Consider the following 27,858-nt stretch of genomic DNA (forward strand, 5'->3'; position numbering starts at 1 on the left):
CAGTCAGAGTAGATATCAGCACAATGCTTGTTGTTTTTTTCTCCACCTGTCAGAAGAGGTTAGTAATGTCAAAGGGCTTAGAGCTTATTTAAAATGCATTTACACCATTTGATTTTTTTCACACGAGTGGGAATTCTGTAGCCCTTCAAATGTGGTTCAACTGCAGTGATGCTGAGAAATACAGTCCAACGCCTGGAGCACTGTATGTTACCCACCCCTCATTTAGCCCCTATGTCTTCTGTGACTTGCAGCTAAATGTATGAAGCCCACTGTGTCTGACATACTCTGAATAGTCTACCTGTGATAGTTCATTCACATGTTCAAGTCATTTCCACATGATACTGCAAGTGATGAGTTTGTCTATGTGAATTGTTCCTCAGAAAAGTACTTTGAAGCCTTGCCCTATACTTTCTGAAGTTTTTCTTTCTTAGCTTTGACAGCAACCTGTTCACTTCTCAGTGCAACACAAGTCAGGCCAGTAAATATATTTTACTGTTTTGCAATTGTTACACAATAAATAAACTGCTAGTGATTTAGAAGTAATATCACTTTACAATTTTACTTTTCCAATAACTAAATTACAACAGCTACTCCTATTTCCTTTAACACTATGCGTATACACTTTCCCACTGGTGCTTGAAATAAAAAGATTCTGGGGAAAATCCACTAGTTTTTTTCTGAACAGTCTATTGATATGACTAAAAGCTGCACAAACACACTGGCTTTTCCAGAGTATTCAGCCATTAAAACCCTTAGTTACAAAATGAAAAGTCTGATACAGCCAAATTAGCATCTCTCAGTATTTCATTTCTAAGAAAGAAATTAGGGTTCTGCACACCCTGAAAAGCATTTTCTCTTGAAAGATTTGAAAGATTTTTTTTCTTTAAAAATGATTTAAAAACAAAATAGTCACAGGCCATTTGGAAAAGCAAATTATTAAGGAAAATATATGAACAGTTGAACATGATTAAATTAATGGCTTTGTCTGGTGGTTTTTAAGAAACTCAAATAGCATAATATCCGTTTGATGAAACTAGTCATCCCATATATTAAGAGCAAGCTGAGCACTGTAAACAGTGGAAAAATATATATCACATTATGGATTGTAAAGAAGTTGGCATAAGGCTGCATTACAAAATAAATAAATAAGAGGGTTTCTGCATGATACTTCATTTTTTCTATATAAATAAATTACTAAAACCTTACCAGAAATGGAAATATGCTCTGATTGGATGAACTGACAAATATGCCATCATAGCAATTTTTAGATTTTTTCCTTCAGCATAATGCATACAAATATGCCCTCAAACAACTTAAGCTGGAGACATGGCTTTACTTACTCAGAAGCCACAAAATATTTCTTCTTAAAATATTGGATCCCTAGACTATGTAATCTGTGGCTTTTAAGTGTCTGGTCATTTTGGAAGAAGGCACAGAAATGAACTATGCTTTCTATCAATTTCCTATACCATACAGTTGGTTTTATTACACTGATCAAATTTTAAGACTACATGGCCCATTATCTTTAAAGATTGACACAATAAACCTTTTTTCACCCAAATTTAAAAATGCATAGCAGCATTAAACACCATTATAATATAGTATAAAAGGTGAAACGTTTAGCTTTGGAAGCAGAAAACAAGGTTAAAAATTAACTTGAAAAAATCATTACCAGTCGCTCCATCTCCTGCTCTTTAAGTCTTTCTTCTCTCTGCCTCCTGTGGTAGTCCATTAGGTCATCCCTTCCAGATACTGAACTAATGCTATTCTTTCTCTCCCGGACAGGAGTCTGCCTGAAGCTGTCCAGCTCTGTTTCATCAAACTCCATGGAACTGCTAGAAATTTTCCTTTGGAAAGGGAATACCCTCTCAGAATCCACAGGAATAAAAGAATTATTTGGGCTGGTCCCTGAGAGTCCAATTCTATCAAAGTCATCAGATGTGTATGAGGAAGAAGACGCCAGAAGCATCTTCCTAGCTATACGAGGGCTTGCAGGAACACTGAGAGTGGAGTTTACGTAGGAATTGCTTTCTGATGCAAAGTTTGTATATGGAGAAACTCCTGAGGTATGAGAAGAAAAATTAAGGTAATTGTCAGCATCCAGCATGCTTTGAGGTAGAAGGTCTTTTTCCATAGTCTTTTTTCTTTTGGAATTCCCAAGGGAGTTTCTTGGGGGTAAACTCAGAGGCATGAGCTGGCTTTCAGTAGATTTGTAAAGCCTGGGTAATGACCGACTATAAACTCCCATATGGCTCAGTGAACCACCAGAGTACTTCCTGGTTCTAGACCCCAGAGTTTCCATGGTTGGATCTTTCTGTTTAACTACCCTGGACTGAAGTGACAGAAAATCCTGAATATTCATCCTCCTACCTTGCTTTGGACTGGAGGGCATACTGGCAGCTCCAGAGCCACCAAGTGGTAAAAGAATGACCTCATTCCCTGAGCTTCCATTCCACATTGCAAGAAGAGATCCAGAGTTCTTCCGCCCATCCACCATTCCTGGGAAGTAGACATTATCATGAGATTTATTTTTCTGACTATACTTTGAATAGGGAAATTTATCCAAATGTCCAAACTGTTTCTCATTTTCTCTGGTAGCATAAATATCAAAGTCTCTCTTTCTGAGGCTGTGCTCAATTAAGGATGGAGATGTGCCTGAAAAAGAGCTCATGTGCTTTGCAGAAACATTCTTGTCTGAAAGATAAGAGCTCTCACAGGCCAATGGTTTGCTTCCTTGAATTCTGTTAATAGACGGCATGCTTTTAACACTGGATGCAGGGCTAGACTTTGGTGGTGAGAGAGGTTGCGAGAGGGTTAAGTAAGAACCAGAGTAGTCAGCATTTGTTTTTAATTTCAGACTGGACGAATATTTTTTCTGGTTGAGCCTTTCCATTATGTCCTGAAGATCGTTTTCAAGAGAATTCATCATCATCTCCTTTCCCAAACTAGTATTTGGTATTTCTACCTGGCTTTGCATGTGGTTGTATTCTTCCATCACTTTACTGGAATCTGAAAGAAGAAGAAGAAGAAGAGGCAAATTACTTATCTTCTAACCTGAAGTAGTGATGTAACTCATTTTTAGTACATCATTTAACTGGAAAATCATAATGACTTTCTAGGAACTGTGATGATATACCAGTTTAGTCAATAGTGATCATTAATTTCAGTCATGTGCTTCAGAGCATTTTCAAATAACAAGATTATAATAAAGGTTTCAAGGCAGAGTGGTGTTTCAGTGAAAATAAAAACCTACATAGGACCTGTATATCATTTTGCTCCATAAAATCAGTGAATTACAGTGAACACCAGGCACTCTCTGACCTCCTTTTAATTGTCTGATTTGACAGTGAAAAAATGGAGGATCAAATGAAGTCCCAAGAATCTTACAGGTGGGTTGCCCTTCTTTTTATTGTGTCATAGGCAGTACAAGTCCAATAAAGATCCTCCAGATCAACCCAGAATTTCTGGCAAAGGAGTCCTACATTTGGGCCATACAGTGGTATTCTCAATCTCTGTGCCTATTCCAAACCTCTCTGGATTGAGTGGAAGACCTATTGAGCTAAAGTGATTTTAAAGAAAAAACCTTCTTACCAAAATCTTTTCTATAAAATTATTTTATTTTATTAGAAAATAAAATATACTATAAAGTATATATATTAAAAATATCTAAATATACTATAAACTATAGAACCATAGCACTAATATCCCATGCAAGCAAAATTATGCTCAAAATTCTACAACATAGACTCCAACCATACATGAAGAGAGAAATATCAGAGGTCCAAGCAGGGTTCAGGAAAGGAAGAGTTACAAGGGACCACAATGCAAACATATGATGGCTAATGGAGCACACCAGGGAATTTCAAAAGAAAATCAGCAAATGCTTTATAGACTACAGCAAAGTCTTTTACTGCACAGATCATGAAAGGCTCCTATGGAACACCTTTAAAGACATGGAAGTGCCAACACATCTGACAGTCTTGATGAGGAATTTGGATTCAGATCAAGAAGCTACTGTCAGAATGGTTTCCAATTGGCAAAAGAGTCAGACAAGGCTGCATCTTATCACCCTACATGTTCAACATATATGCAAAACACATAGTAAGAAAAGCAGGCTCAGAGATAGAAGAAGGAGGAGCGAAAATAGGAGGAAGGAATATCAACAATCTGAGATACGCAGATAACAGAAAACCTCAAAGACCTGGAACACCTACTAAGAAAGATCAAGGAAAAAAGTGCAAAGGCAGGCCTCATAAAGAAAACAAAAATAATGACCACAGAGAACCTACACAAATTTGAATTGGACAATAAAGAAATAGAAATAGTAAAAGAATTCTCATACTTGGGATCAAACATTGATAGAAATGGAAACAGCATCTAGGAAATCAGAAGAAGATTTAGAATGGGAAAGGACAGCTATGACAGAACTAGAGAAGATCCTGAGCACAAAAGTTAGACTTGCACAAGCCATTGTATTCCCTATTGTCATGTATGGATGTGAGAACTGGACAGTTAAGAAGGAGGATAGGAAGAAAATCAACTCATTTGAAATGTGGTGCTGGAGAAGAGTGCTAAGGATTCCACGGACAGCCAAAAAGACAAACAATTAGGTCTTGAAGCAGACCAAGCCAGAAATCTCCCTAGAAGCCAAGGTGACAAAACTCAGGTTGAGGTACTTTGGACACATCATGAGAAGGCACAAATCATTGGAAAAAATAGTAATGCTAGGAAAGGTAGAGGGAAGTAGAAAGAGAGGAAAGCCACATGCAAGATAGATGGACTCTATTAAAGAAATCACGAGTATGAGTTTGTAGGAGTTGAGCAGAGCAGTGGAAGATAGAGGGTCTTGGAGATGTCTCATCAGCAGGGTCATCATGGGTCAAGATCGACTCAAGGGCAGTTAACAACAAGAATTGGTATGACTGAATGTCCAAACATCTATGGAGATAACCATTTTGTACTGCCTCTGCTACTGCTTAGCATCAGCGGAAATTGCCTAACATGCTTAGGATCTAGATGAAAATACTGGCATTAGATTAAAAATAATATAAAGGTAGTGAACAAGAGAATCCTGTACATTCCTGTTAAGAAATACAGTGCTCCCTTGCCTTATGCAGGGGATCCGTTCCGGATGCCTCATGTAAGACAAATACTGTGTATGCTTGAAGCCCTTTGAAAATAATGGGGCTCATGCATGTGGCTCAGCATGGCATGCGCCATTGCCAATTCCGTCACGTGGCTTTCAGCATAAGCTGAAAACTGTGTATAGCATGCCCATGTATGATACAGGCACACTGTATGTCCAACTAAGTTCATGAAAACTTGCTGCCAAGTAAGTTGGTATAGGACACAATAGATTCTGCAGTGCTGTTAGCTCAGAGAAAAATAAAACTTGGGAGTGGTACAAGGGAAGGAACCAGTTTCAAATAGAAGAGAAAGAGAGCAAACAGGTTTCTCTTTTCACTGCTACAATGAGATCACAGGATGAGATATTAAACAGATGAAGGAAAGTGTCAGTGTCCACCAAAAGAAATCTGCATCTTGTTAAAGGCTCCCAGTTGCGGAAATTATTTTATCCACAACACCATAAAGTTGTGATGTAATATTTGAGCACCGTATGCACTCTTCTTTATCCCTATTACCTTACCTTTGAAAAATATTTTTTGTTAAAGGGAAGAGGGAAAGGGCTGTAATTTTAAAGAACAGGATCCCAGTTTACAAGTATTTAACAAAGAAACAAACATTTTTCTCAAGGGTCCAGACAAAACATTTCAGATTTATCGGTAGTGAGGCAAAAGGCTATTACTATGCAACAGGGAGGAGAAACACATGGAAAATATTATGCATTGGCTAGATTCTTCCATTACTCCACCCAACATACATAAGAACAATTTGATTAAGTTGCTAGAGTCACTATCTGCAGCTTTATATACTAATACAGGGTTTTTCATAACACAACTTTTCATGGGTTGCTATAGGCTATGGACATATAGCAGGACAGATTCCTATCAGGACTTTTAGTCTTTAACTAGATGCTCCCTGCACTATTACTGGCTATTACTGAAGACTTGTCATTTGCTAAATAACATGCTAGCATTTTTGCTAGGAAAGTCACTTGATCTGGGAACCCTAGTGAGCCCTGGTGGCACAGTGGTTAAATGCCTGTACTGTAGCCACTCACTCAAAACCATAAGGTTGCAAGTTCAATACCAGCAAAAGGGCTCAAGCTTGATTCAGGCTTGTATCCTTCCGAGGTCGCTAAAATTAGTACCCAGTTTGTTGGGGGGCATTAGCTTAGAGTTGTAAACGGCTTAGACACTGCTAGTTCAGTATGAAGTGGTATATAAATGAAGCTGTTTGTTTGTTTACCCTAAACAATAAATATGGTGGGCTGTGAAACACACACACAGAAGCATTCTTTATTGTTTTACATTTGTTCCAGAGCTGAACAAAGATATTCAGAACACATTTGCAATACTGAAAACGGTTCTGATTAACAGTGGTATTTTAAGGAAATTCAGAGCCAGCATGGTGTAGTGGTTTGAGCGTTGCACTACTTCTCTAGAGAGCAGGATTCAAAACCCCACTCAGCCATGAAACCCACTGGGTGACTTTGGACAAATCACATTCTCTCAGCCTAAGAGGAAGGCAAAGGCAAACCCCTCTGAACAAATCTTGTTAAGAGAGCCTCGTGACTAAACTGACGTAGAGTTGCCATATGTTGGAAACAACGTAAAGGTACATAACAACATCATTGTAAAGAATGATTAAGAGGAGAAGAAACTATTTTATAGCAACTAAAACCATAGTCCATCAAGGTCAGTATAACCTATGCTAGCTGTAGCTCTCCTGCCCATCTGATGCCAAGATTGAACCAGACTCTTCTTGCTTACAAACCACACATTTTACCACCAAGCACTCCAAAAATACTTTAAAAATTATACAAGGTATCAAAAGGAAGATATTTATTTTTCCTTGTCATAGAAAAATACCAGAATCTACACTGAGAAAGAGCAAAAATAAATGGTTAATTATTAGTTCAATTCCAATTAAGTAAACTTATCCCATCAGCACTGTTATCCTGAGCATGTGTATCTGCACTGCACAGTTATATCAAACTTGATATCACTTTAGTCATCATGGCTCCATCCTACAGAATCCTGAAATTTGCAGTCTGTGGGACATACTTAGAATTCTGTTACAGATCTGTAGTTCTATAAGTCAAAGTTCACTAAAAATCTAGCAAAGAATTGTTAGTACCTTACCAAACTCAAGCCCTAGGCTTCATTAAGATGGAACCATGGCAGTTAAAGTAATATCAAACTGCTCTAATTTTGTAGTGTGAATATACACATTATCTGTCCCATTATGTAGAGAGATCTTGTAGCACCTTTGAGACTAACTGACAGAAAGAAGTTAGCAGCATGAGCTTTCTTAGACTTTAGCCTACTTCCGCAGATGCTTTTGGTAGAGTAGAAGCCAGGGACAGACATATATATGCCATAGGTATGTGAGACTGAGCCTCAAAGGTGCTACAAGATCTCTCTACAAACTGATTATACAGACTAACACGGCTATGTCTTTGAATTCTACCACTATCTGTCCCACTACAACTATTTCTGCACTTCAAAAAAAAAAAACTTTTAGAGAGCTCTTCCACAACACATCCAGTTGCAATGAGTACTGTTGACATGATCTGAAGAAATGAAACCCCATAAAGGCAAAATATGTTTTTTCCTACTAACTGTGAGTTTCTGTTTTATCCGCTGATGTACTGAGAGTATGTTTCTGTAAAGAAGATTTTTAAAATGCTTTCAGCATTGCGTTCTACTCCTTAACCATGCCTTCTGAAATGGTTTATTGGCTCCTCCAGCTTAGCAGAGGTTTGTTTTCATAGGTGTGAGGAGAATATTCTCTAGTTGAAGGTCAACCTGAGTTTAAATTGATTAACTGTGGCTGCAGAATGCCTCCCTCATCACTGTGTATTAAAAGATTTGCTAGCTAACCCTATATTGAAACACTTTAATTTCCTACATGTCTGCTTTTTCACAAAAAGGCACATAACTTGAGATTCAGCAATATTCAAATGAAAAGTCAACAAAATGAAGTAAAACCCACATAGATACCACAGCCCATAGATGCTACAATCTTAAACATAATGTCTAAGTAGTAAGCACCAGCACCACTGAGCATAGTGGAATGTACTTTTGAGTACATGAAGTGACTTGGATTATGTTATAGACTTTCATATACAAATTACAATGATACCAAGGATCATAAGATGTTAACAAAAGCATTCCCTTAAATGTAAATAACAGGCTTAACTCATACCTGTCCAAGACTTTGGTACACAAGATTATTTCTAGTGGACATCACATTATTTGCCAGAAGGTACAGATCCTTACAACCATGTTAGACTGAACTGTGGAATTTTGACACCTGTAAATAAAACAAAGGTATTTCCTTCAAGAACAAGTAACAAGAATATTAAGAAATGTCCTGAAAATATACACTTATTTTATTTATTAAAACATGATATCCTACTTTTGAAATAGAAAGATGTATAATATAGCTTAAAAGGCAAAACACAAGGCAAAACAATAACCAAAATGGACAGACAGGAGAACCCTAATAAAGAAAGAGCAAAGCAAAAGCACAACCAATGAACCTAAGCATGAGCCAATGGGCAGACTGGCCCAGAATAATGGGAACTATAGTGCAACAGATCTGGAGGGTACCATGTACCTGCAGGCTGGGTCAGGATGCCTATTGCTATACCAGACTTTCATCTTCCCTGCTCACTGACTTTACTAGATGAAGACTGTGGTGATAATCATAATCATCATCATCATCATCATCATCATCATCATCTAGAAGCCATCACGTTGTAGGAGACTGTGCTACACTATATTTTTCATTCAATTATGCCCATGCAGCTACTACATAAGGATGTTCATCACCAAGACTCACTTAATAGACCTTGCTTTTTATCTATTTATCCAAATATTTAGTCAGCTCAATCCAAAAGGCATATGGAAGATGACAATATTTCAAAACAGTCATAAATAAATAAATGAAGTGCCACAGGCTAACCGGCAGCCAGTCCTAGAATTTTTTATACTGCCTCCAAAGGATTGGAAGAAAGGGAAGAAAACACAAGTTAGACAGAATTATAATGAAAGAAAGCTGGTATTTATTCAGTTTCCAGCCAATACCACACACAGACATGCAATCTCAACGCACATTTTTCCAGTATCAAAAAATATACTTTTATCTCAGCTTGGCACATTATGTGCAGGTTTTGAGACATGAATGTTTGAAGAACATTCAAGAAAGATCAAAGGTGCGATATAAATATTTTTGGTATAAGAAAATGGGAACAAACTTTCATTCCAACAGCTCTGCCTTCACAAACAGTCCTTTATCAAAATGAATCCAAGTTGTAGAAAACACAGTGGGAGAAATATTTGTACTTATTTTACTCAAAGGAAATTATACTCAAAGGTATTATACTCAAAAGAAAATAAGGATTATTATTTTTAATTAAATGTATTACCTTATCTACAAAACAAAAAATCCCCCAACTATGCAAGTAAAGATAAGGAAGACTAAAATTAAATATGAAAAACACCAAGTCACTTTTGTGTGGGATCCTGAAGAATAATAACATTTTATTTTATTTGTTATCTGCTGTTGTGTAATAAGGCCAAAGGATGTGTTGCAAGATCTGTATTCTAATGTAGTGCTACAAGCATTAGCTTGAAAAAGAAAATCTACAATTTCCAGAATCCCCAAGGCATGGTGTCATATTGTCTAAGGCATTCTGAATTGTAGTTCAAATAAGTTGCATTTCTAAGGCCCTGGACAGACGGGCCCTTTGTGGTGTCATGGCGATGTGCTAGGGTTGCCTCGGGGTGGCGCGTACACACGCCCCGCAATCCTAGCTCGTGAAGGGGACAGTGCAGCTGCGCAGCACCATCTACACAGCGCACACATATATGACGTCGCAGCAGTGCAGCATCCAAACAGTGCAACACCATCGCACCGTCTCTGGTGGTTTGCGGAGGCGCAACTGCATTGCAAAAAGGAGCCGCTTTCAGGTGCTCCTTTTTTGCTGCGCAGCAGCATCGCACAATTTGGTTGTGCAGCGCTGCTGTGGAGCAAAGAGAGCCACCTCCCCGGCGCCTCTTTTTGGTGCTCTGTACCGCGACGAAGTCTCTCTTCATCTTGGTTTTGACAAGGTACAAAGCTTTTCATTTTAGATCGCTGCAGAAAACAGCATTATCCAACACAGCAAAAACAAAAACAAAAAAAACTGAATTGGGAGCAAAAACCTCGTCATTGTAATTGTGCTGGAATGGTGGAAAAACTGGTAAACCAAAAGGAACCATTGATGTAATGCTCAAATATGGTTTACTCAGTGATACACTAAAACCTTGTCATTTTTAGAGAAAGACACCTGTCTCAAACTTTGAGGTATAATGGCCAGTTAGTGTTATCAGTGTTAAGCTAGATATACGAACTTGGTTGTCACCATCAGAACAAGATTGTCACCACCAGAACAAGAAAGAGCTTCACATAAATAAGTCCCATCAAGCTTAACGAATATACATCAGAACATTACTGCTGAAGGTGGCAAATTCCCAATGGCAACTAGTAGAAGATGTGCTATTAGCCCCTCATGACTGACCTTTTTGATCATGAAATTATGTCCAGCTATAGATATAATTACATCTAATAATTGAGCAAGTGGGCCATATTAATTCCAGACTGAAATTAAAATGAAAAGGATAAGAAGATTATAGGACTACTATAATGGACTCAATCCCATCTCCTGCTCCTGAGTAGGAGTGAGGGCCCTCCCACAAATTTTATCAACTTGATAACTAGTGAGAAGTTACTGAAGGGTTTCCCACCTCTGTCTCTGTAGATTTTCCCTCACCCTCCCAGGGGAGATAAGAAGCCAATAACACACTGAGCAAGCATGTGAAAAGACAGTGAAAAGAAGAGATGTTTAAGGAAAGCTTTTATTCTAAATAAGCAATCTTAGGAGCAGTTTCAAGTTACAAAAAACATCTAAGTCATATTCAGCTGAGTTTAAGAAAGAAAGCATAAGGCCTAAAAAACTAGCTAAATATTCCTATTTTACTCGCAATATAAAAGGTACTCTGGGTCTTTGGATACACATGAAACCTACAAGTCTGGAACTCCTTTGTCCAGCATGGCCAAGCTTTCCTAGGGATGTAGCACCTCTCCAGCTTCTGTCTCAAGTCTCTTTTACTCCACTATGGCACTATGTTTTAGAACATTTTGTCCTGGAAGCTTCTTGCAGCTTTCACACTTCTCAGACTGGTCATCCCCACTGGGCATGTCTCTCATGTTCTCTATTGCTTTTCCATGATTTTGGCCATAAAAATGTAATTTAATCCATTATCATCACCTCTTTGTTTACCTGTTGTTGGACAGACCAAAATTTTATTGCCCAGATAATTGAAGAACCTATTATTGCAACTACACAAAGAGAGTTTTATGTCTAAGGCAACAGAACTGTATACTGATTTTAATATATCTATACTGAAATTAATTTTATTAATACTTGGAATTACTACTTAACACTAGCACAAGCAGGCATATCTAATATAGGTAATTTCGTACAGGGCCTTCTCTGTCTGAGATGCAGTATCATCATTAAAAGAAATATCAGCAAACTGATCAAAAAGCATCCCAAATATTTCCCCCCGTAATTTACAGATATGGAAAACTATTCCAATACAGAAGAGTGACCAGTTTTATCTGAAACATTAGACTGGAAAACATTTACATTGCCAAGAGATGCTGACAAGATGATCCCAAACAAAGTAGTTATTATGCAAGCACTCTGAATCAAACACATAATTTTAGAAATGGTCTAAATAATGTCTTCATCCATTTGTAACCTGTTTGTTGGAAGTTGGAAGAGACCACAAGGGCCATCCAGACCAACCCCCTGCCATGCAGGAACTCTCAATCAAAGCATCCAAGACAGATGGCCATCCAGCCTGTTTTCTTCAGATGGAGCCTGTTCTGCAATTCAAGAGTAGCAAACTCCCTACAGTAAAAGTTTCATCTTTAACTTTTGAAATCTTAGGCATTTTGTACCAATGTTTTCTTTGATTCACAATGAGCTCTCCACAAAATATACTTTTTAAAAAGCTGTCAATTTCAGAATTGTTTCTGTGCCAATTTATCTCACATTATTTGACAGATTTCAACCATATTACTTCTTTCTTGAATGGAAAAGACAAGTTACTGATCATTATAATATTTAGACAAGTGCACTAGCATTCTCAATAACGCAAATTTATTTCAATGGTGTAACTTTGCCCTATTCCAGATACAAAAGGACTCACTTTAATATACCCTGTCTAGAGACTGAAAGGTGTAAAGCAGTTTAGCAGCCTCAGTTTAAAACAAACAAACAAACACACATACAATTGCTTAGACAAGAAGCAGATGTTTATAACTGCAAGCTAGATCAAGACAACTGTGGATTTCATTCCAGATTTATGACCTCATTAAAGTAAAGGTTTAGCTACTCTTAGACAAGGGTAAACAAGTTACATTTATGCTCAAATGAGCACAATAACATAATCTACTGTTTTTTAAAATGGGTTTCAGCCTCTGTTTTACTTCATTCAGAAATCTTCTTTGGGTGTATCTCCAAATAAGGGGGTGAAGAAAGAGACAGAGGGATATATCTTATTTTTAAAAAAATCCAAGGCTCTACAATATTATTCTCCCAAATGGGAGAATACTCTAATTTAGCTTTCTACAACCTGATGGTCCCCATATGTTCTGGATTCCAAAACCCATCAATCCCTACCAGAATGATCAATGGAGATGCTGGCAATTATAGTTCAAAACATCTGGACACCACCAGTTTAGGGGAGATTTGTTTAATGAAATAAAAATTATTAGCTGGGCAAAAGGGAGCTTGCTTGAATTTTGACTGAGCATATATAGACTGAGCATTTTATCAAGTAATAGAATCAAAACTTGAAAAATGCTGGTTACTACATAATCAAGTAAAAAGCTTGCATAGAAAAACATTGCTATTAACAGACGACATTTCAGTTTTTGCAATGGAAGAATGCTTGTGGCTACCCTTTTCTGTTGTATCCTCACTTTCAAAGCCCTCCATGGCCTGGCCCCTCCCTATCTCTCTGAATTTCTTTCTCCCTACATCCCCACTCGTTCCCTCCGTTCTGGTAGCCAAGGTCTCCTGTCCCAGCCCAGGTTTTCCACGGCCCCGTCCCGGATTCATCCCTTCTCGCTTGCTGCCCCCCACTCTTGGAACCTCCTCCCTTTACAAGTACACGTCTCTAACCAGCATCAAAGCCGAGTTAAAGACCATATTCTTTAGGGAAGCGTTCCCAGGGAGTTTGTGATTGTGACCTGGTTGTTTCTGATGCATGACTCAGTATTGGATATTTGATGTTTTAACTTGTTTCTTATGATGTTTTTATTTGTTGTTTTAACTTTTAGATTGTACACCACAGGCAGGCTTTTTATATATTCTGGATTTTGTACAGCGCCGTGTACATTTACGGCACTTTATAAATAAAGCTAATAATAATAATAATAATAATAATAATAACATAGCATGCCATTCTCTTAAGAAGGTCTTCCAGTGCTCAGCAACAGATTTGGAAGTATGCAAAGAGTTGCAGAAGAAAGCAGATTAAGGTGCAGTAAAAAAAGAAAAAAAATGTTAGAGGAACTGCCCAAGCTTCATCCACACATCATCCTCTTCTCTTGACCTCTTAGGTCCAAAACTCACTGAAGAAATAATCTAGTTTGAGACCGCTTTAACTGCCCTGGCTCAATGTTAGGTAATCCTGGGAACTATAGTTTATTGTGGCACCGGGGCTCTCTGACAGAGAAGGCTAAATGTCTCACAAAACTACAGCTTCCAGAATTCCCTAGCACTGAGCCAGGGCAGTCAAACTGGATTATTTCTACAGTGTGTTTCGGACTTTATGTTCTAATACAGGAAGAGTCAAAATGGGACCCCAAAGTATTTGTAATATGTAATTTAAGAGAAAGTGAGTTATCTGTAAAACAACAATTATGGCCCGTACAGGGGTGCACAGAGTAAGTTAGATCAATCTAAGGGTGCTTTATATTATATTCTATACAACTCTATTTGATTGCACTTCTTTTTCTTATTTATAAAGAGCCTCAGCAAGTACAATAAGGCAGCTTCATAAGGAAACAGGTTCCTTCATTCAATATGCACAGAACATATAAATTTGCCAAACTGAGCTGACAAAGATGTAAAGAACAAATTCAATCCATATGGCACACATTTGAAAATTTCACAAGTATCATCGTGATAAGCGAGCGATTCTGCCCAATACATATTTAATGTACAGAAAACACATCATCATTTTTGTGTATTTCCTGCCTGAAAGCAACTTTTTATATCAGAAATTCTTACATATACAGTGGTACCTCGGGATACGAAATACCCAGGTTACGAAATTTCCGGGATACGAAAAAATCCCATTGGAAATAATTGTTCCGGGTTACGAATGTTTTTTCGGGTTACGAAAAAAATTTTTGGTGCTTTTCGGCGCTTTTTCGCACGAAACGCGGCTTTTCCCCATTAGCGCCTATGGCAATTCGGCTTACGAAGGCTTTTCGGGTTACGAAAGCGGCCGCGGAACGAATTAATTTCGTAACCCGAGGGAGCAGTGTAGTTCCAACTTCATTCCTGTATAATGTTGAGAGAAAAGGTAACTTGATAGGCAACTTGAAGGTACATACAAATGCACAGGAGCAGGAAGAGCATCCTAGACCTGTTAGCTTGAAAGGTACCAGCTTTACAGAAAATGATGATGGTTTTATTGCGGGCACCCAAAGAACTGCTGCTGGGGAGCCAGTATGGCGTAGTCATTTAAGCATTGAACTACAACTCTGGAGACCAGTGTTCATTTCCTAGCTTGACCATGAAACGTACTGGGTGACCTTGAGCAAGTCATAAGCTCTCAGCCTCAGGGGAAGGAAATGGCAAACTTCCTCTGAACAACTCTTGCCAAGAAAACCCTATGACAGGTTTGGTTTAAGGTCATAATAAGTAAAAAATGATTTCAAGGCACACAACAACAAACCCAGAGAACAAGGTCTGCAAAAACTGGCATCTGGACCAAATTCTGTGGTGGACTTTGCTTTTAGAAAAGTAAATTCTAAGTTTCTCTTGGTCTTCCTCCCACACCTCCCCCCCCCCCCACTTCAAACACTAGCCCTGAACTGTTGAAAGCCATCCAAATCTGGTTTTCAGAAGATGTTGGGGTGGCAGATGGAAGAGGAAAGGAAGTCCAAAAAGTTTAACTAGCAAAATAGAGGATTCAATTCTCTTTTGTATTGTTCCCTTACTACAAGGATGGGTTTTGACATACAGGATAACCACTACCTTCTGTGATGCTTATACAGTCGGCCCTTCTTATACACAGATTCAAGCATCCATGGTTTGAAAATGTTCAAAAAAGTATAAATTTACCTTGATCTTCCATTTTTTATAAGGGACACCATTTTGCTATGTCATTATATTTAATGGACTTGAACATACACAGATTTTGTTATACACGGGGGATCTTGGAACTAAACCCCAGCGTATAACAAGGGTCCACTGTATGCCCTCAATTAGAGATTTCTCTTAATAGAGAAGAATGTGAAATCACCATTTTTAAGAGCACAAATATATAACCACCACAGAAACTAACCTCTAAGAGTCAAGAAACTTTAGATTTAAAAACCAAAATATTATGAAACCTTCATCTCATATCCATAAAATACACAGACAGAGAGAGACTTAAATAATCTCCACAGCTTCTCATGAACAATGAAACAACAGTTAATTAAAACTCTAGACTTCTCTTTAATATTACTGTCAGTACTGTATTAAACTGGTCAAGTAATCTTCAGAGAGGAAGTAAAACAATGAAAAAGATTAGGCAAGGATATTGTCTCATTCATTTCCATATACAGTATTTGGAAGTTACTTTTTGGACTGCAACTTCCTGAATCCAAGAATCAGCACAGCCATTGGCTGGAGGATTTTGACAGCTGAGTTACAGTCCAAAAAATAATGTTTACAAGCTCTATAAAAATATAGATAATTTGGGGAGAATATGAATTTATAAAATATGACAAAACCAATATTCTCTTGATTGTTAAATATCTAATTATCAGGATGGAACTGTGGCACAAAGGAATTCTAGAGAAGACTTGCTGCAATATAACGTTGTCATTTTAAAATAAACGCACACTTAAAAGTTTAGATACATATACAGTGCACCCTCCCCTTACGTGGGGATGTATCACATTTTCACTGGAAAGTACTATCCTTGTAACACCAAATATTTTCAGTGTGGCAAAAGACTAGCAAAGAATATTTTATGACGTTTTTCTTTGCTTAAAGGAAACTATGTGGAACACTTCAAAACGAGAATCTTTTTTATAAAGAGGAACATTTTTTATTTATACTCTTTTGACATCTGATGACATGGGGAAATAATTTGTATGCTTTCTTCACTGCTATATATACTAATTTCATATATGCATATATACAAACTATTACAGTGGATCCTCCGTAACAGTGGGTTGGCGATCCATGGATTTGAGTGCCCGTGGATCGCCACACCCCATATTATTATTATTATGATTATTATTGACCTTTATTTATAAAGCACTGTAAATTTACACAGCACTGTACATACAATATTTTAATTAGACGGTTCCCTGCCCTCAGGCTTACTTTCTATTATTCAATGGAGGTGCATACATGTGGACACTGTGCATAAGGAGGGCCTACTGTACTTATATTGACCAGTGGATAAGTCGGCCCAGGTTTTTTGGGTCCATTTTTGGCTAAAATTTCTAGACTTATACATGACTATATACAGTATTTGCTGTTGCTGTGTACCTTCAAATCATTTCCAACTTATATCGCCCATAACGCAACCCTATCCCATCCTATATTTGAGACTCTCGGGACAACACACAATAAAATTAATTTAAAACACTTAACAAGAATAACAACAACTTTAAAAGATTAAGAATCTGTTAAATCATTTATCACCTAAACCAGCCATTTTAAAATGAGTTTTAAAATTGTGCCCATAGCACATGGATAACTACTATTAGGCTATGAATGTCACCAGTGTCGGTTCAGATTGGGCATCAGAGAAAAGGCCATTCCACAACTGTCATGCCACGGAAAAGAAGATCTTCACCTATGTCCTTTGTCAATGCCTGCCAGTGGGACACACAGAAGGATTACTCCTGCAGATCTCAGTTCTTGGACAAGCATCTACAAAAAACAGTGCTCCATAAAAATCTAAGGTCTCGAACCATTTAGGGTTTTAAATGTTTTTATCAGCACCTTGAATTCAGACCAGAAGTGGCACTGGTAGCCAGTGGAATTCCTTTGAAAATGGTGTTATGGGGTTTTGGTATACTTTTCTAAGTCAGCACCCTTCTGAATCATTGAGGCCACTCCCACACATGGGACTCCACTGCAGTAGTCTAATCAGGAGGTTATCAGTGAATAGTTTTTGTAGCTGTTATTCCCATCCAGGAAAGGCCTTAGCTTGTAGATGGGATTTGCTATTTCCTTCCTTTGAGACTGAAAGAATGTTACTTGCTCAGGATCACCCAGTGATTTCCATGACCAAGCAGTGATTCAAGCACTGATTTTCTGAAATCCTATTCCAACATTCAAAGAATGTATCAATTGGGTTTCTCATAAATAGATATAGATGTACGCACACACTGACATACACACACACACACACATTTGGAGTAAGGAATAAGCAAAGTTTACCAGAAAGCTGAGCAACACTGATGTAGGCCCTAGGCTGTTCAAGAAGTAGATGAGGAGCACTGAAGATTTAAGTAATTTGTTCTCCCAAAATAAATATGTCCAGAAACCAGATGCAAACTTCTGGACCAATGCCAAGCCTTCTCTTCTCTTTAGAAGCCCACTTACATTCTAAGGGTCCTCTTACTTACTATTGAGGAATTTGTAGCCATATGTAGTACAGTAGGCTATGGAGAGATTATAATTATTTAAAATCAATTAATCTATTTTAAAGCACAAAGTAATTGCAAGTTTTGTGCCTTCATCATTCTCTTAGCATTCATGCTAAATTTCAGCTGTCTAGTCATTATGGTCTTGAAGCTATGCTAGATGCATGCATGGATATTCAACATGTATGAGTACTCAACCTGCATACCCAACCTAAGAGGAAGGCAATGACAAACCACCTCTGAACAAATCTTGCCAAGAAACCCCTTGAATGGTTCACCATAGAGTCATCATAGGTCAGAAATAACTTGAAGGCACACAGAGCATGGTACTATGTCATCATACCAGAATTATTATGACAAGATAATAATTCTTCAGGTTTATTTAAATTCACCCCAATCCTTTTTCAAACCTTTTCCAGATCCATAACCAGGTTTGAAGATGGACTGGAATCAATCTAAATAAATCTGAACAACTTTTCTTAAAAACCCAGAATTTATAGCATATGCTATGTCAAAGGCTTGAGACAGATCTAAAACCAGCCAAAAACATTGAAGAATCATCTAGCATTATAGGATATCAATCAACTATCCCTATCTTTGACAGTCCCACTGATAAAAGCCAGTTCAAATAGGAAACTTTGCATGTTTGCAACACTCTTAATCTTGTAAATTTTTATACATTTTATTAAAGGAATTTCTGAATCTTATAATGTGATATTCGTGTGCATGGCTAAGTGCTATTAATGCTAGATAGCATCGTGTAAATAGGCATTCCAAAACTGTTCCAGACAACCTAGGCTTTATATTTCCATCACAAATAAAATAAAATAAATAATAAAGAAAACTGAAGGTAATATGAAAGTGCTTATAGACAGCATTCCACATGAAAATCCTCTTAGGCTCTCCTTTCATATGAGGGGCTCCTATGAATTTAAGGCACAGATGGTGTTGTAATTATCTATATTATTACAAACACACTACATTAATGCAAGGTAAAGAAGTGAAGGGTCCTTCCCAGGTGTAAATGCCTGCACTCTTGAGACTTGTGAATCTCCAAAGGCATTTTCAGATATGATGCTGAAAGCATTTTTATTTCTTCCCTGAAGTCCTTATGAAAATATAACGGGATATATTCTTTATAGCATGCTGCATCCAGGTCTTTTAAGGATATGTAGGCAGTAATCATGTCCAAATACCTTACAAACATTAGATCCTGTCTGATCTTGGAAGCTAAGCAGGGTCATCCCTGGTCACTGCTTAGATGGGAGACTGCCAATGAATACCAGGTACTGTAGGCTATATTTCAGAGGAAGAAACTCACAAAATCATGTCTGCCTAAGGACACCCTATGAAATGTATGAACATGCCATAACTCAACAGGTGACTTTAAGGAACCACATTGATAACACTCTGCTCTGAAACTTTGGCCAATTTGTTCTAGGAGAAAAAAAGAGAGAGAGAATAATTTGCAAAGGAATCCTAAAAATGCATAATACTATTTTTGTGTGTGGTATGACAAATCTTTTCTGAGCAAGACAAGATTCAGCACTGCATGCCCTCTGAACACAGAAAATAGGTGAGCAGTATTTTGGCAATGGTTCTATGGGAGTGATTCTCCAAGTGGGTTGTATGACCACCCCCCTTCCAGGGGGTGATGGAAAGCTCCAGGGAGGCGGTGAAGGAAAAAAGGAGGAGGTAGGGAGAGGCGAGGGAAAAGGGATCAATAGGGTGACCTTCAGTCAAAGTATTAGTACACAAGAAAAACAACAATGGCAAAAACGAGCTTTCAAATTTGCAACCCTGCTTAAGCTTTGTGAACTTTGCTGGGACTTGACTGGCAGTTTAGAGTTGCTCTGCTGCTCCTGCTTTCGTTCATTGGACAGACTGAGAGAAGAGGTAAAAGAAGAAGCAATGTTTGAGGGTGGCACTTGAAGCTGTGTGGGGAAGACATGTCTCTGGGGGAGGGACACCCAAGGTTGATTCCTGCCTTGGAGCAACTCCTGTAATTAAATTTGCTCCTTTTCATCATCCACTCTAGCCTCCAATCCAGAGCATGTGGCCTCTATAAACCCCCTACACACACACACACACTGGATGAGCCCCTCTCTTCCCTGGTAAAGAAGGATTGAGATCCTTCCTCAGCGGGGAGGAGTTTATCCCTTTGCAGCTGGTCACCTTGGGAGCAGCAACTGAGGAGCCAGCTAAAGAGCAACCAGAGGTTTCTTGCCCACAGTGGCCTTTGCTGCAAATCCATCACAGGAGAGAAGCTTCTCTATCACGGCTTGGATGCTACTCCCAGGGTGACCAAGTACAAGGAGAGTAGTAACTGAACAGCTGGCTGAGCAATGACCAATAAACCTCTCAATTGTGCTAGCCTTTGCCGCAAGGCCAGCATAGGTGAGAGGATTCTCGATCACTGCTCAGCTGCTGCACCCAAAATGACTGGGTGCAATGGGAGCAGCAACCGAGAATGGTTGTTTTGAATCTGCAGTAGAACAGTAGACTTAATATCAAGAAATACACATGGATGTGTGTGCTAGGCCCAAGAAGAAAGGAGGCAGTAGCCAAAAAAGGTTTAGGGACAACTGTTCTATGGCATCAGATGCTTTGAAAGTAATCTCAAACTATAAATGATTCACTAGGATCACTGAATCAAACAATGTTCTAAAACCAGGCATGGGACCCATAGAGGTCAAGATATGAAGCACAACTTATTGCTCTGCTCACAAAGGAAGAAACAGAAGGATAAGGCCCCATACAGACAGGCCAAAATAAAGCTGCTTCGAATCATGTTGGAGGTATGGTGTTTCAATGATACACGCGTCCTAAGAGTCCAGAAGCCGCGCCAAAGCCACGCTCCAGTCTGCAGCACGAGAAGGAACTCCGAAACGGAGCTCCTTCTGAGGTTTGCGTCCCTGGCGCAGCCTTTAGATGGCTGCGCCAGGGACACAAGGGAGAAAGGGGGTGAGCGGACCCTTTCTCCTCCTCCCCGCCGCCACTGGGTGTCCTTGGCGCATGAAGCCCCAAGGACAACCCTTTCCAGGCCATGGGGAAGCAGCCTTTTGCCGCTTCCCCCGCGGCCTGGAAAGCGGTGGATCGGAGCCTTGGAGGCTGCCGTTGTGGCAGCTGAGGCCCCGATACAGCGGGGAAAGGGCCGCTTACAGGCCACCCCAAAGGTGCGGTCTGTAACATGCCAGAATCTATCTTAGAATCACTAGAAACAGGAATCTAGGAGATTCTGTACCAGTAGTCATAGCCTCGCCATTGCACCACTCATTATTAATCAACTATTGCTATTTACTAACACCTAGATAGCTCTCATATCCTGAAACATCATACTGATGGAGGCTTTGTGCTGCAAAATTTGAATCGGTATGAACAAAAGGTATTGGTATCGCATCTTTCAATCTCTGATCAATTATTCCCACTCCAGGGCACAATAACTATTGTATCACATTACATGTTCTATATACATATGTATGTGTATGTATCCTCAAGTTGCCTATCAACATATGGAGGCCCCATAAATTTCATAGGGTTTTCTTAGGCAAGGAATACTCAGGAGGTAGTTTTTCCTGTCCCTTACAGGCCATAAATGATTTCATTGGCCAGCTAACCACTTCTGACTGCATTTTTCTTCTGGTGACATCTCTCAAGCCTCTCAACTATGGTGAGATTAGGAAAACATTAACTTTTCATTGCTTTTCATGCCTCTCTGTAGCTCAGAATGAGATCTGAGTTTTCCCTGTCCTCCACTGCAGCCAACAAGTACAATATAGCAGTAAATTAGAATCAATTTGTAAAGAAAGATATGTTAAATATATTTTATATGCCCTTCATTTCTGTTTGAAGTTGACATAAACACAACAGATGTGTTGTGGAACAGATGGAAGACTTTATTACCTTTGGTTTTGCTCAGTTTCTCATTTTTCAATCTTAGGTTTATTTAATAACATTTCTGCATCCGTTTATAAATGCTGCTGTTCATAAATATGTGTACATTTTAATGGATATTTGTCCCAATGTAGAAAATTGTGTATGCAGTTGGCTTAAGAGAGCCATATCTGCACACAGTTTAACAGGGGTGTCTCCATAGATCTATCCTATATAATGTGAGGTACTTAGAATTCTCTACATCACCAGACTCTCTGACAAAGAATTCCATAGTTGTCACAAAACTAGTAAATCCAGGATTCCACAGGATTACTGTATGACAAAGTTGTATCAATGGCTGTAACTGTGTAGGAACTGGCAAAACCACCTCTGAATATTCCTTACCTAAGAAAACTCTATGAAATGTATGGGGTCACCATAAGTCAACAGGGGACTTGAAGGCACACACAGAGACATAAAATAGAAGGTGTACCAGTGTAATCAAATCAGAATTAATGATACTGCAAAATTATCAGCAATGCAGATGTATAGCACAACAAGTTGAAAGAAAGGAAATGTTAAGTCTATTTCAAGTCATGGTTGAAAATATGGAAATATGTTTTGATTTAGCAGACTGTGTTAGCTCAGAGGATTAAGGATTCCCTCCTGAACCATGTTTTACAAATTCATTCTTTTACCTTGCCATTTTGCATCTCAAAATTTTCTCTTAAAAAAAAACCTGTCAGTGTTCCACTCTTACTACTGGCCAGCAAGCAAGACTTTTAGTCTTTCCTCACTAGAGAGAACATTTTGACAGCTCTCCTATTTTATGATGAAGGAGCAGCTGCTGTATTATGGGCTGTAGAATATGTAAAACTACTCATTACAAGACACAAACATACTTTCAACCTCCCACATAGCAGGATCAGAGTGGGGATGAGAAGCTCTAGCTGGTGCGATTGCTCTGTAACTTGCTTAGTATAATGTTTAACCCAGTTCTGCAAGAGGCAGGGATTACACTTGAATTCCTAGCCATGCTCCATGTAAACAACGTGTTTCACCAAATCAGTCACCTGCTGAGAGCTAGCACACTGGAACAAAATTTATGGAAAGTTACTACTTTGTTCTGCTGCAAGTTATACATACAGGCGTGTTACAGACCGCCGGATTGCGGCGGTCTGCTGCCGCCACCGCTTGCACCATCCGGGAGCCGCAGCCTTTAAATGGCGCGGCTCCCGGACGCTTCCGAGAAGGAGCACAGAAATCGCGCTCCTTCTCAGGCCCCGGAAGAGGCGCCGCAAAGCGCAAGGGGCGCATTTGCAGCGTCATTTCTGGGGTGACACGTGCGGACGCAACGCGTCCAGCACGTAAAGATGGCGCCGCCTGTGTGTATAGGGCGCTGCCATTTTTACGCCCCCATCACATGCTAGGTCCTCGGTCAACCCCTAGCACGTGACGGGGACGTATTAAAGGCCTGTCTGTAACACGCCACAGTCTACTGTACTGAACATCTTTCCCAACCTGGATGTCTACAGATATGCTGAACTACAACTTCCAACAAACCCGAGCAAGCAGAGATGAATTAAGATTATGGTATTTATAGTTCAAAAGATTTGGAGGGCACCAAGTTGTCTGCAAAAGTTATTTTCTTTTGTTCACTCTCACAAAGCTGTGGAAGGTAAAGCGTCATGTACATCAAAGGCACTATATAAATAAACAACAACAATAATAAGGCTTTTGTTGCTGTTAGCCACCCTCCAGTCGATCTCAATCTATTGCAACCCTGTGAATGAAACATCTTAAGACTTCCTGTCCTCCACTGCACAGCTCAGTTCCTGCAAACCTATACCCGTCACCTCCTTAATAGAGTCCATCCATCTACCATGCGGCCTTCCTCTCTTTCAACTTCCCTCTACCTTTCCTAGCATTATTGTTTTTTCCAAGGTAGCCTACCTTTTTAAAAACAGAATCTGGGAGAAATGGCTCAGGGAGGGTACACCATGATAAATATTGGTAGGTTACAGCCAGATGTATTTGAGGAGTTTGGAATAGATTACCAACTATTTCTCATCCTTAATTGTTTAACAACAGCAACAACTTTTTTGTTCTTAACATTGGAATGCAAAAATAAATAAATATGGGGTGGAAGCATATGTGAAACCAGGAATGAAAGCTCTGTGAAATCAGTTATTCTGTACTAAGATGTGCCCTGATATTTGAATTCTAATTATATATCTACCCCTCTATCTATGCCACTATTTTGTGCTTTTAGCTCCACTTGGTAATTATCATGGTTATAGCAAAAAGCAGAGTACATCCCACATCCTTACAGTCCACCCACTCCTGCACTACAGCAATTTTGGAGGATATTTTGCTAATTCTGCAGGTGCATTAACGTGTTGCTCTGCTACTTTTTTCACTTTTTCCATAGAAATACATAACCAGTTTACACATTTCCCTCCAAACACTGCAACAGAAGGGCAAAAAGCAAATGCAAGGCATTTATATATATATGCATAAGTAGTGCACTTGCTGTAGAGGTCATTCTTAATTTTTTTTTAGGAGATTAAATTTAAACTCCAGTCACTCAGTGCACACTCCAACTATCTGTCCAATGGAGCAAACCAGAGGATGGAGTAGAGAGAATCCATCTGCTTGCCACTCCAACACTTATTTCAAGTTAATAATATCCTGATTATTACTTCACAAAAGAAAAGTCTGAAACCTTGCCAAGAAAATCCCCATGATAGTATAGTTTCGCTTTAGGTTCGCCATAACTCAGAAATGACTTTAAGGCACACAACAACAACAACAACAACAACCAAGTGGCACCTTAAAGAGAACTCAATTTTCCGTAAAATTTTGTGAACATGTATGGGACAAACACTTGAACAGTGACAGCATACATCCATCAGATGCATCTTGAGAAATATACCACAAAAGTAAAGAAGTAAAGTATCCCAAACTTCTTTTTGGGTCTTTGCTGGAACAGATTAACATATTTATCTTTACAGAATTTATCTCTGTGTTAAAAGTTTGGTATCTGAATTCTATGATCTATGTAGGCACATGTTCTACCCCTCCTGCTTTTGCATTCTCCTGAAAAAAAGCCAATATACTTATGTTTGAATACCAGCCATAAAATCCCATCTCCACTGCTTCGTGCAGAGAAGTCTCTAATGCTAAGTTGAAGGGAGCATCACCAACCAGATCCAATCTGTGTGAGTGCACAGATGCTGTGCTGGGGGTTCTCAGAGGGGAAGACAAAAGAACACAAAAACCTTTGTTTAGCAGGCCATTTTGAGAGGTAAGAATAATTTGAGATAACACACAAAAGAATGATTATTCACACACACACACACCCACACCCACACCCACACACAGACCCTCCCAAAAGAAGAAATGATATGTGGGTGAAAGGAAACTGCTCAATTGTGTTTTCATAAAATCTCTTTCAAGACAAGTACTGTACTAATTCCCTGCTTCCAAGCTACAGCCAGCCTCTAACCAAACCTCTGTTGAATGAATCTCAGCGGAAGAAAACAGTTTACATTAAGTCAACAGACAGTACCTAGACTTTAGCAAACAAGCAAACCCAAATGTTGTGTTATTTCCATCCCTCCCTTAGCAGAAGTTTCTCAACCCAATCTAAGCAATCCAAAACCACCATCTCCTCATTAACAGAAAGGCACAGAGGCTGAAAAATCAAGAACCTCACAGATTGCCACATAAAAGGGAAGCAAGATTTAATGGAGGGAAAGCCACCAGTAAACCAAACCTCTCCTGGAAGACAAAACAAATCTGCCTGCTGTTGAGAACAGAAGATCAGCAGCAGGAGAGAAGGGGGGCTTAAAACTGAGAGGACTCTGGGAGATTTAAAAGTTGCTGTTTTTCAAAAGATCAAAAGATGTCTTCCCAAACTCCAAGTTTTGTTTTGTTCTTGCTCTCTTAAAAAAGGCAACCCACTCTCATACAAAGTTTAACATTCTCTATGCAAAGTGATCTTGTAGTACCTTCGACACAGACAGAAAGAAAGAAAGAAAGAAAGAAAGAAAAAAAGGCTCAAATCTACCAAAGCTGATACTATCAGCTTCTTTCTTTAGGTTTGTCTCAAAGGTGCTGCAAGATCTCTTTGCATACTGATTTTCCAGACAAACACAGCTATGTCTTTGATTTTTATTCCCAAGGCAAAGTTTAACATTCTCTATACAAAGGGATCGTGTAGCACCTTTGAGGGAGGGAGGAAGGAAGGAAGGAAGGAAGGAAGGAGCTGGTAAGAGGATGCATCTTAGGGTCAAGTCTACCAAAGTTCGTGCTGCCAGCTTCTTTCTTTAGGTCAGGCTCAAAGATCCCTCTGCATACTGATTTTCTAGACTAACACAGCTATATGTCTTTCAGTTCACTCTCTTCAAAATGTGATGACCCATCCCAGCAGCACTGAGAAGCCCTAGCCTTCTGCCTCTGTCCTGATGGCACAACTGTTGCCAGGAAGTGGAAGGATTAAACAATTTGTTTAAATGGGAACTCGTGTGTTTCCTTCAACATCCATTTCCTCCCATATTGTTCTTGAAGTCCATTGCATCTGAGGAAGTCCACCAAACCTGATCCTACCAGCTTCTTTCTTTCAGTTAGGCTGCTTCCACACTACAGAAATAAGCCGGTTAGACACCACTTTAACTCCATGCGCTAGAATTCTGGGATTTTTGTGTTTTGTTGCGGCTCCAGACCAAAAGCTGCAGATTATTACTTCACAAAAGCAAAGTCCTGTGGCTCCTTAAAAGAGAATTCAATTTGCCTTAAGATTTTGTTGAGCATATATGGGGGAAACATGCAAACAGTGGGGTCAACTGAGAATAGCACTCTGTGCCTCTTGAGAAATATACCACAATAAATCTATATATAAGGTATTCCCAAGCCTCCTTTTTTGTGTCTGCTGGAACAGATGAACATCTTCTTTACAGAACTTATGCCCATGTTAAAAGTTCACTATCTGTTTTCTATGATCTAGGACTTAGATTCTAGGTGAAGCACATGTACTACCTTCCTTTTTGTTCCCCCAAAGCTTTGGTGCCACAACAAACTACAAATCCCAGAATTCCATGCCAGTTAGAAGTGGCATCAAACTGGTTTATTTCTAAAGTGTGGATACATCCTTGAAGCCTCAAAGGTGCTTTGCAAGACACACACACACTGATTTTTCCCAGACTTAACACAACTAAAAACAACACTGCAGAAATAATAATCGAGCCCTGAATTCCATGCTAGGAGATTCTGGAAAGTGTAGTTTTGTGAGACACTGAGCCTCCTCTGTCAGAGAGAGAGAGGGAAGGGAGGGGTCTGGTGCCACCACAAACTACAATTCCCAAGACTCCCTAGCACTGAGCCAGGACAGTTAAAGCGGTCTCAAACTGGATTATTTCTGCAGTGTGTTTTGGGACTTGTAACATCCTCTGTTTGGTTTGGTTTCCAGACTCTGCTTTCTCTCTCTTTCTCTCTAGCTGCGCCACCCACAAACACACTTTTCCTGCCCCAGAAGCAGCCATAAGGCAACCAGTCCCCTCTTAGGCTTTCTCCCCACATTGCCCCACGTTTCAGCCCCTGTTGCTGCCCTCTTGGCTGGGACAAAAGCCCCCACTCACCTCCTCCTTCTCCTGCTGCTGCTGCTGCTGCTGCTGCTGCTGCTGCCTCCCTTTGTACATCCTTCTCCTTCCTGAGCCACTCTCCAGACAGACCCACTCCCTCCCCTTAGTACTCTTGTTCCTCCTCTTCCAGGCAGGCAGCCCAAAGCCACCAGCAGTTCCCGCCCACCAGGGTCTCTCCGACACCCCTCCTGGCTAACAATGGTTCCTTCCCTCAGGGATAGGGTTTAGGGAGGAGGGCAGGACCAAAGAGAAAGGCGGGAGGAGGGTAGAA

At 39.4% G+C, this 27,858-nt stretch overlaps 1 protein-coding gene across 1 annotated transcript in view; it reads right to left on the bottom strand.

Moving 5' to 3' along the window:
* The window catches only part of LOC121917242 (pleckstrin homology-like domain family B member 2), a 91,134-nt gene extending 63,479 nt beyond the window's left edge, over nt 1-27,655 (bottom strand). The window contains 2 exon segments of the mRNA XM_042443004.1: nt 1,673-3,009; nt 27,585-27,655. Of these exon segments, the coding sequence (XP_042298938.1) occupies nt 1,673-2,995 (1,323 nt within the window). The 5' untranslated portion in view covers nt 2,996-3,009; nt 27,585-27,655.
* Nucleotides 27,656-27,858: the final 203 nt, after the last annotated feature.

Source organism: Sceloporus undulatus, unplaced genomic scaffold, assembly GCF_019175285.1.
Source record: "Sceloporus undulatus isolate JIND9_A2432 ecotype Alabama unplaced genomic scaffold, SceUnd_v1.1 scaffold_13, whole genome shotgun sequence".
In the NCBI taxonomy this organism is placed as follows: Eukaryota; Metazoa; Chordata; class Lepidosauria; order Squamata; family Phrynosomatidae; genus Sceloporus; species Sceloporus undulatus.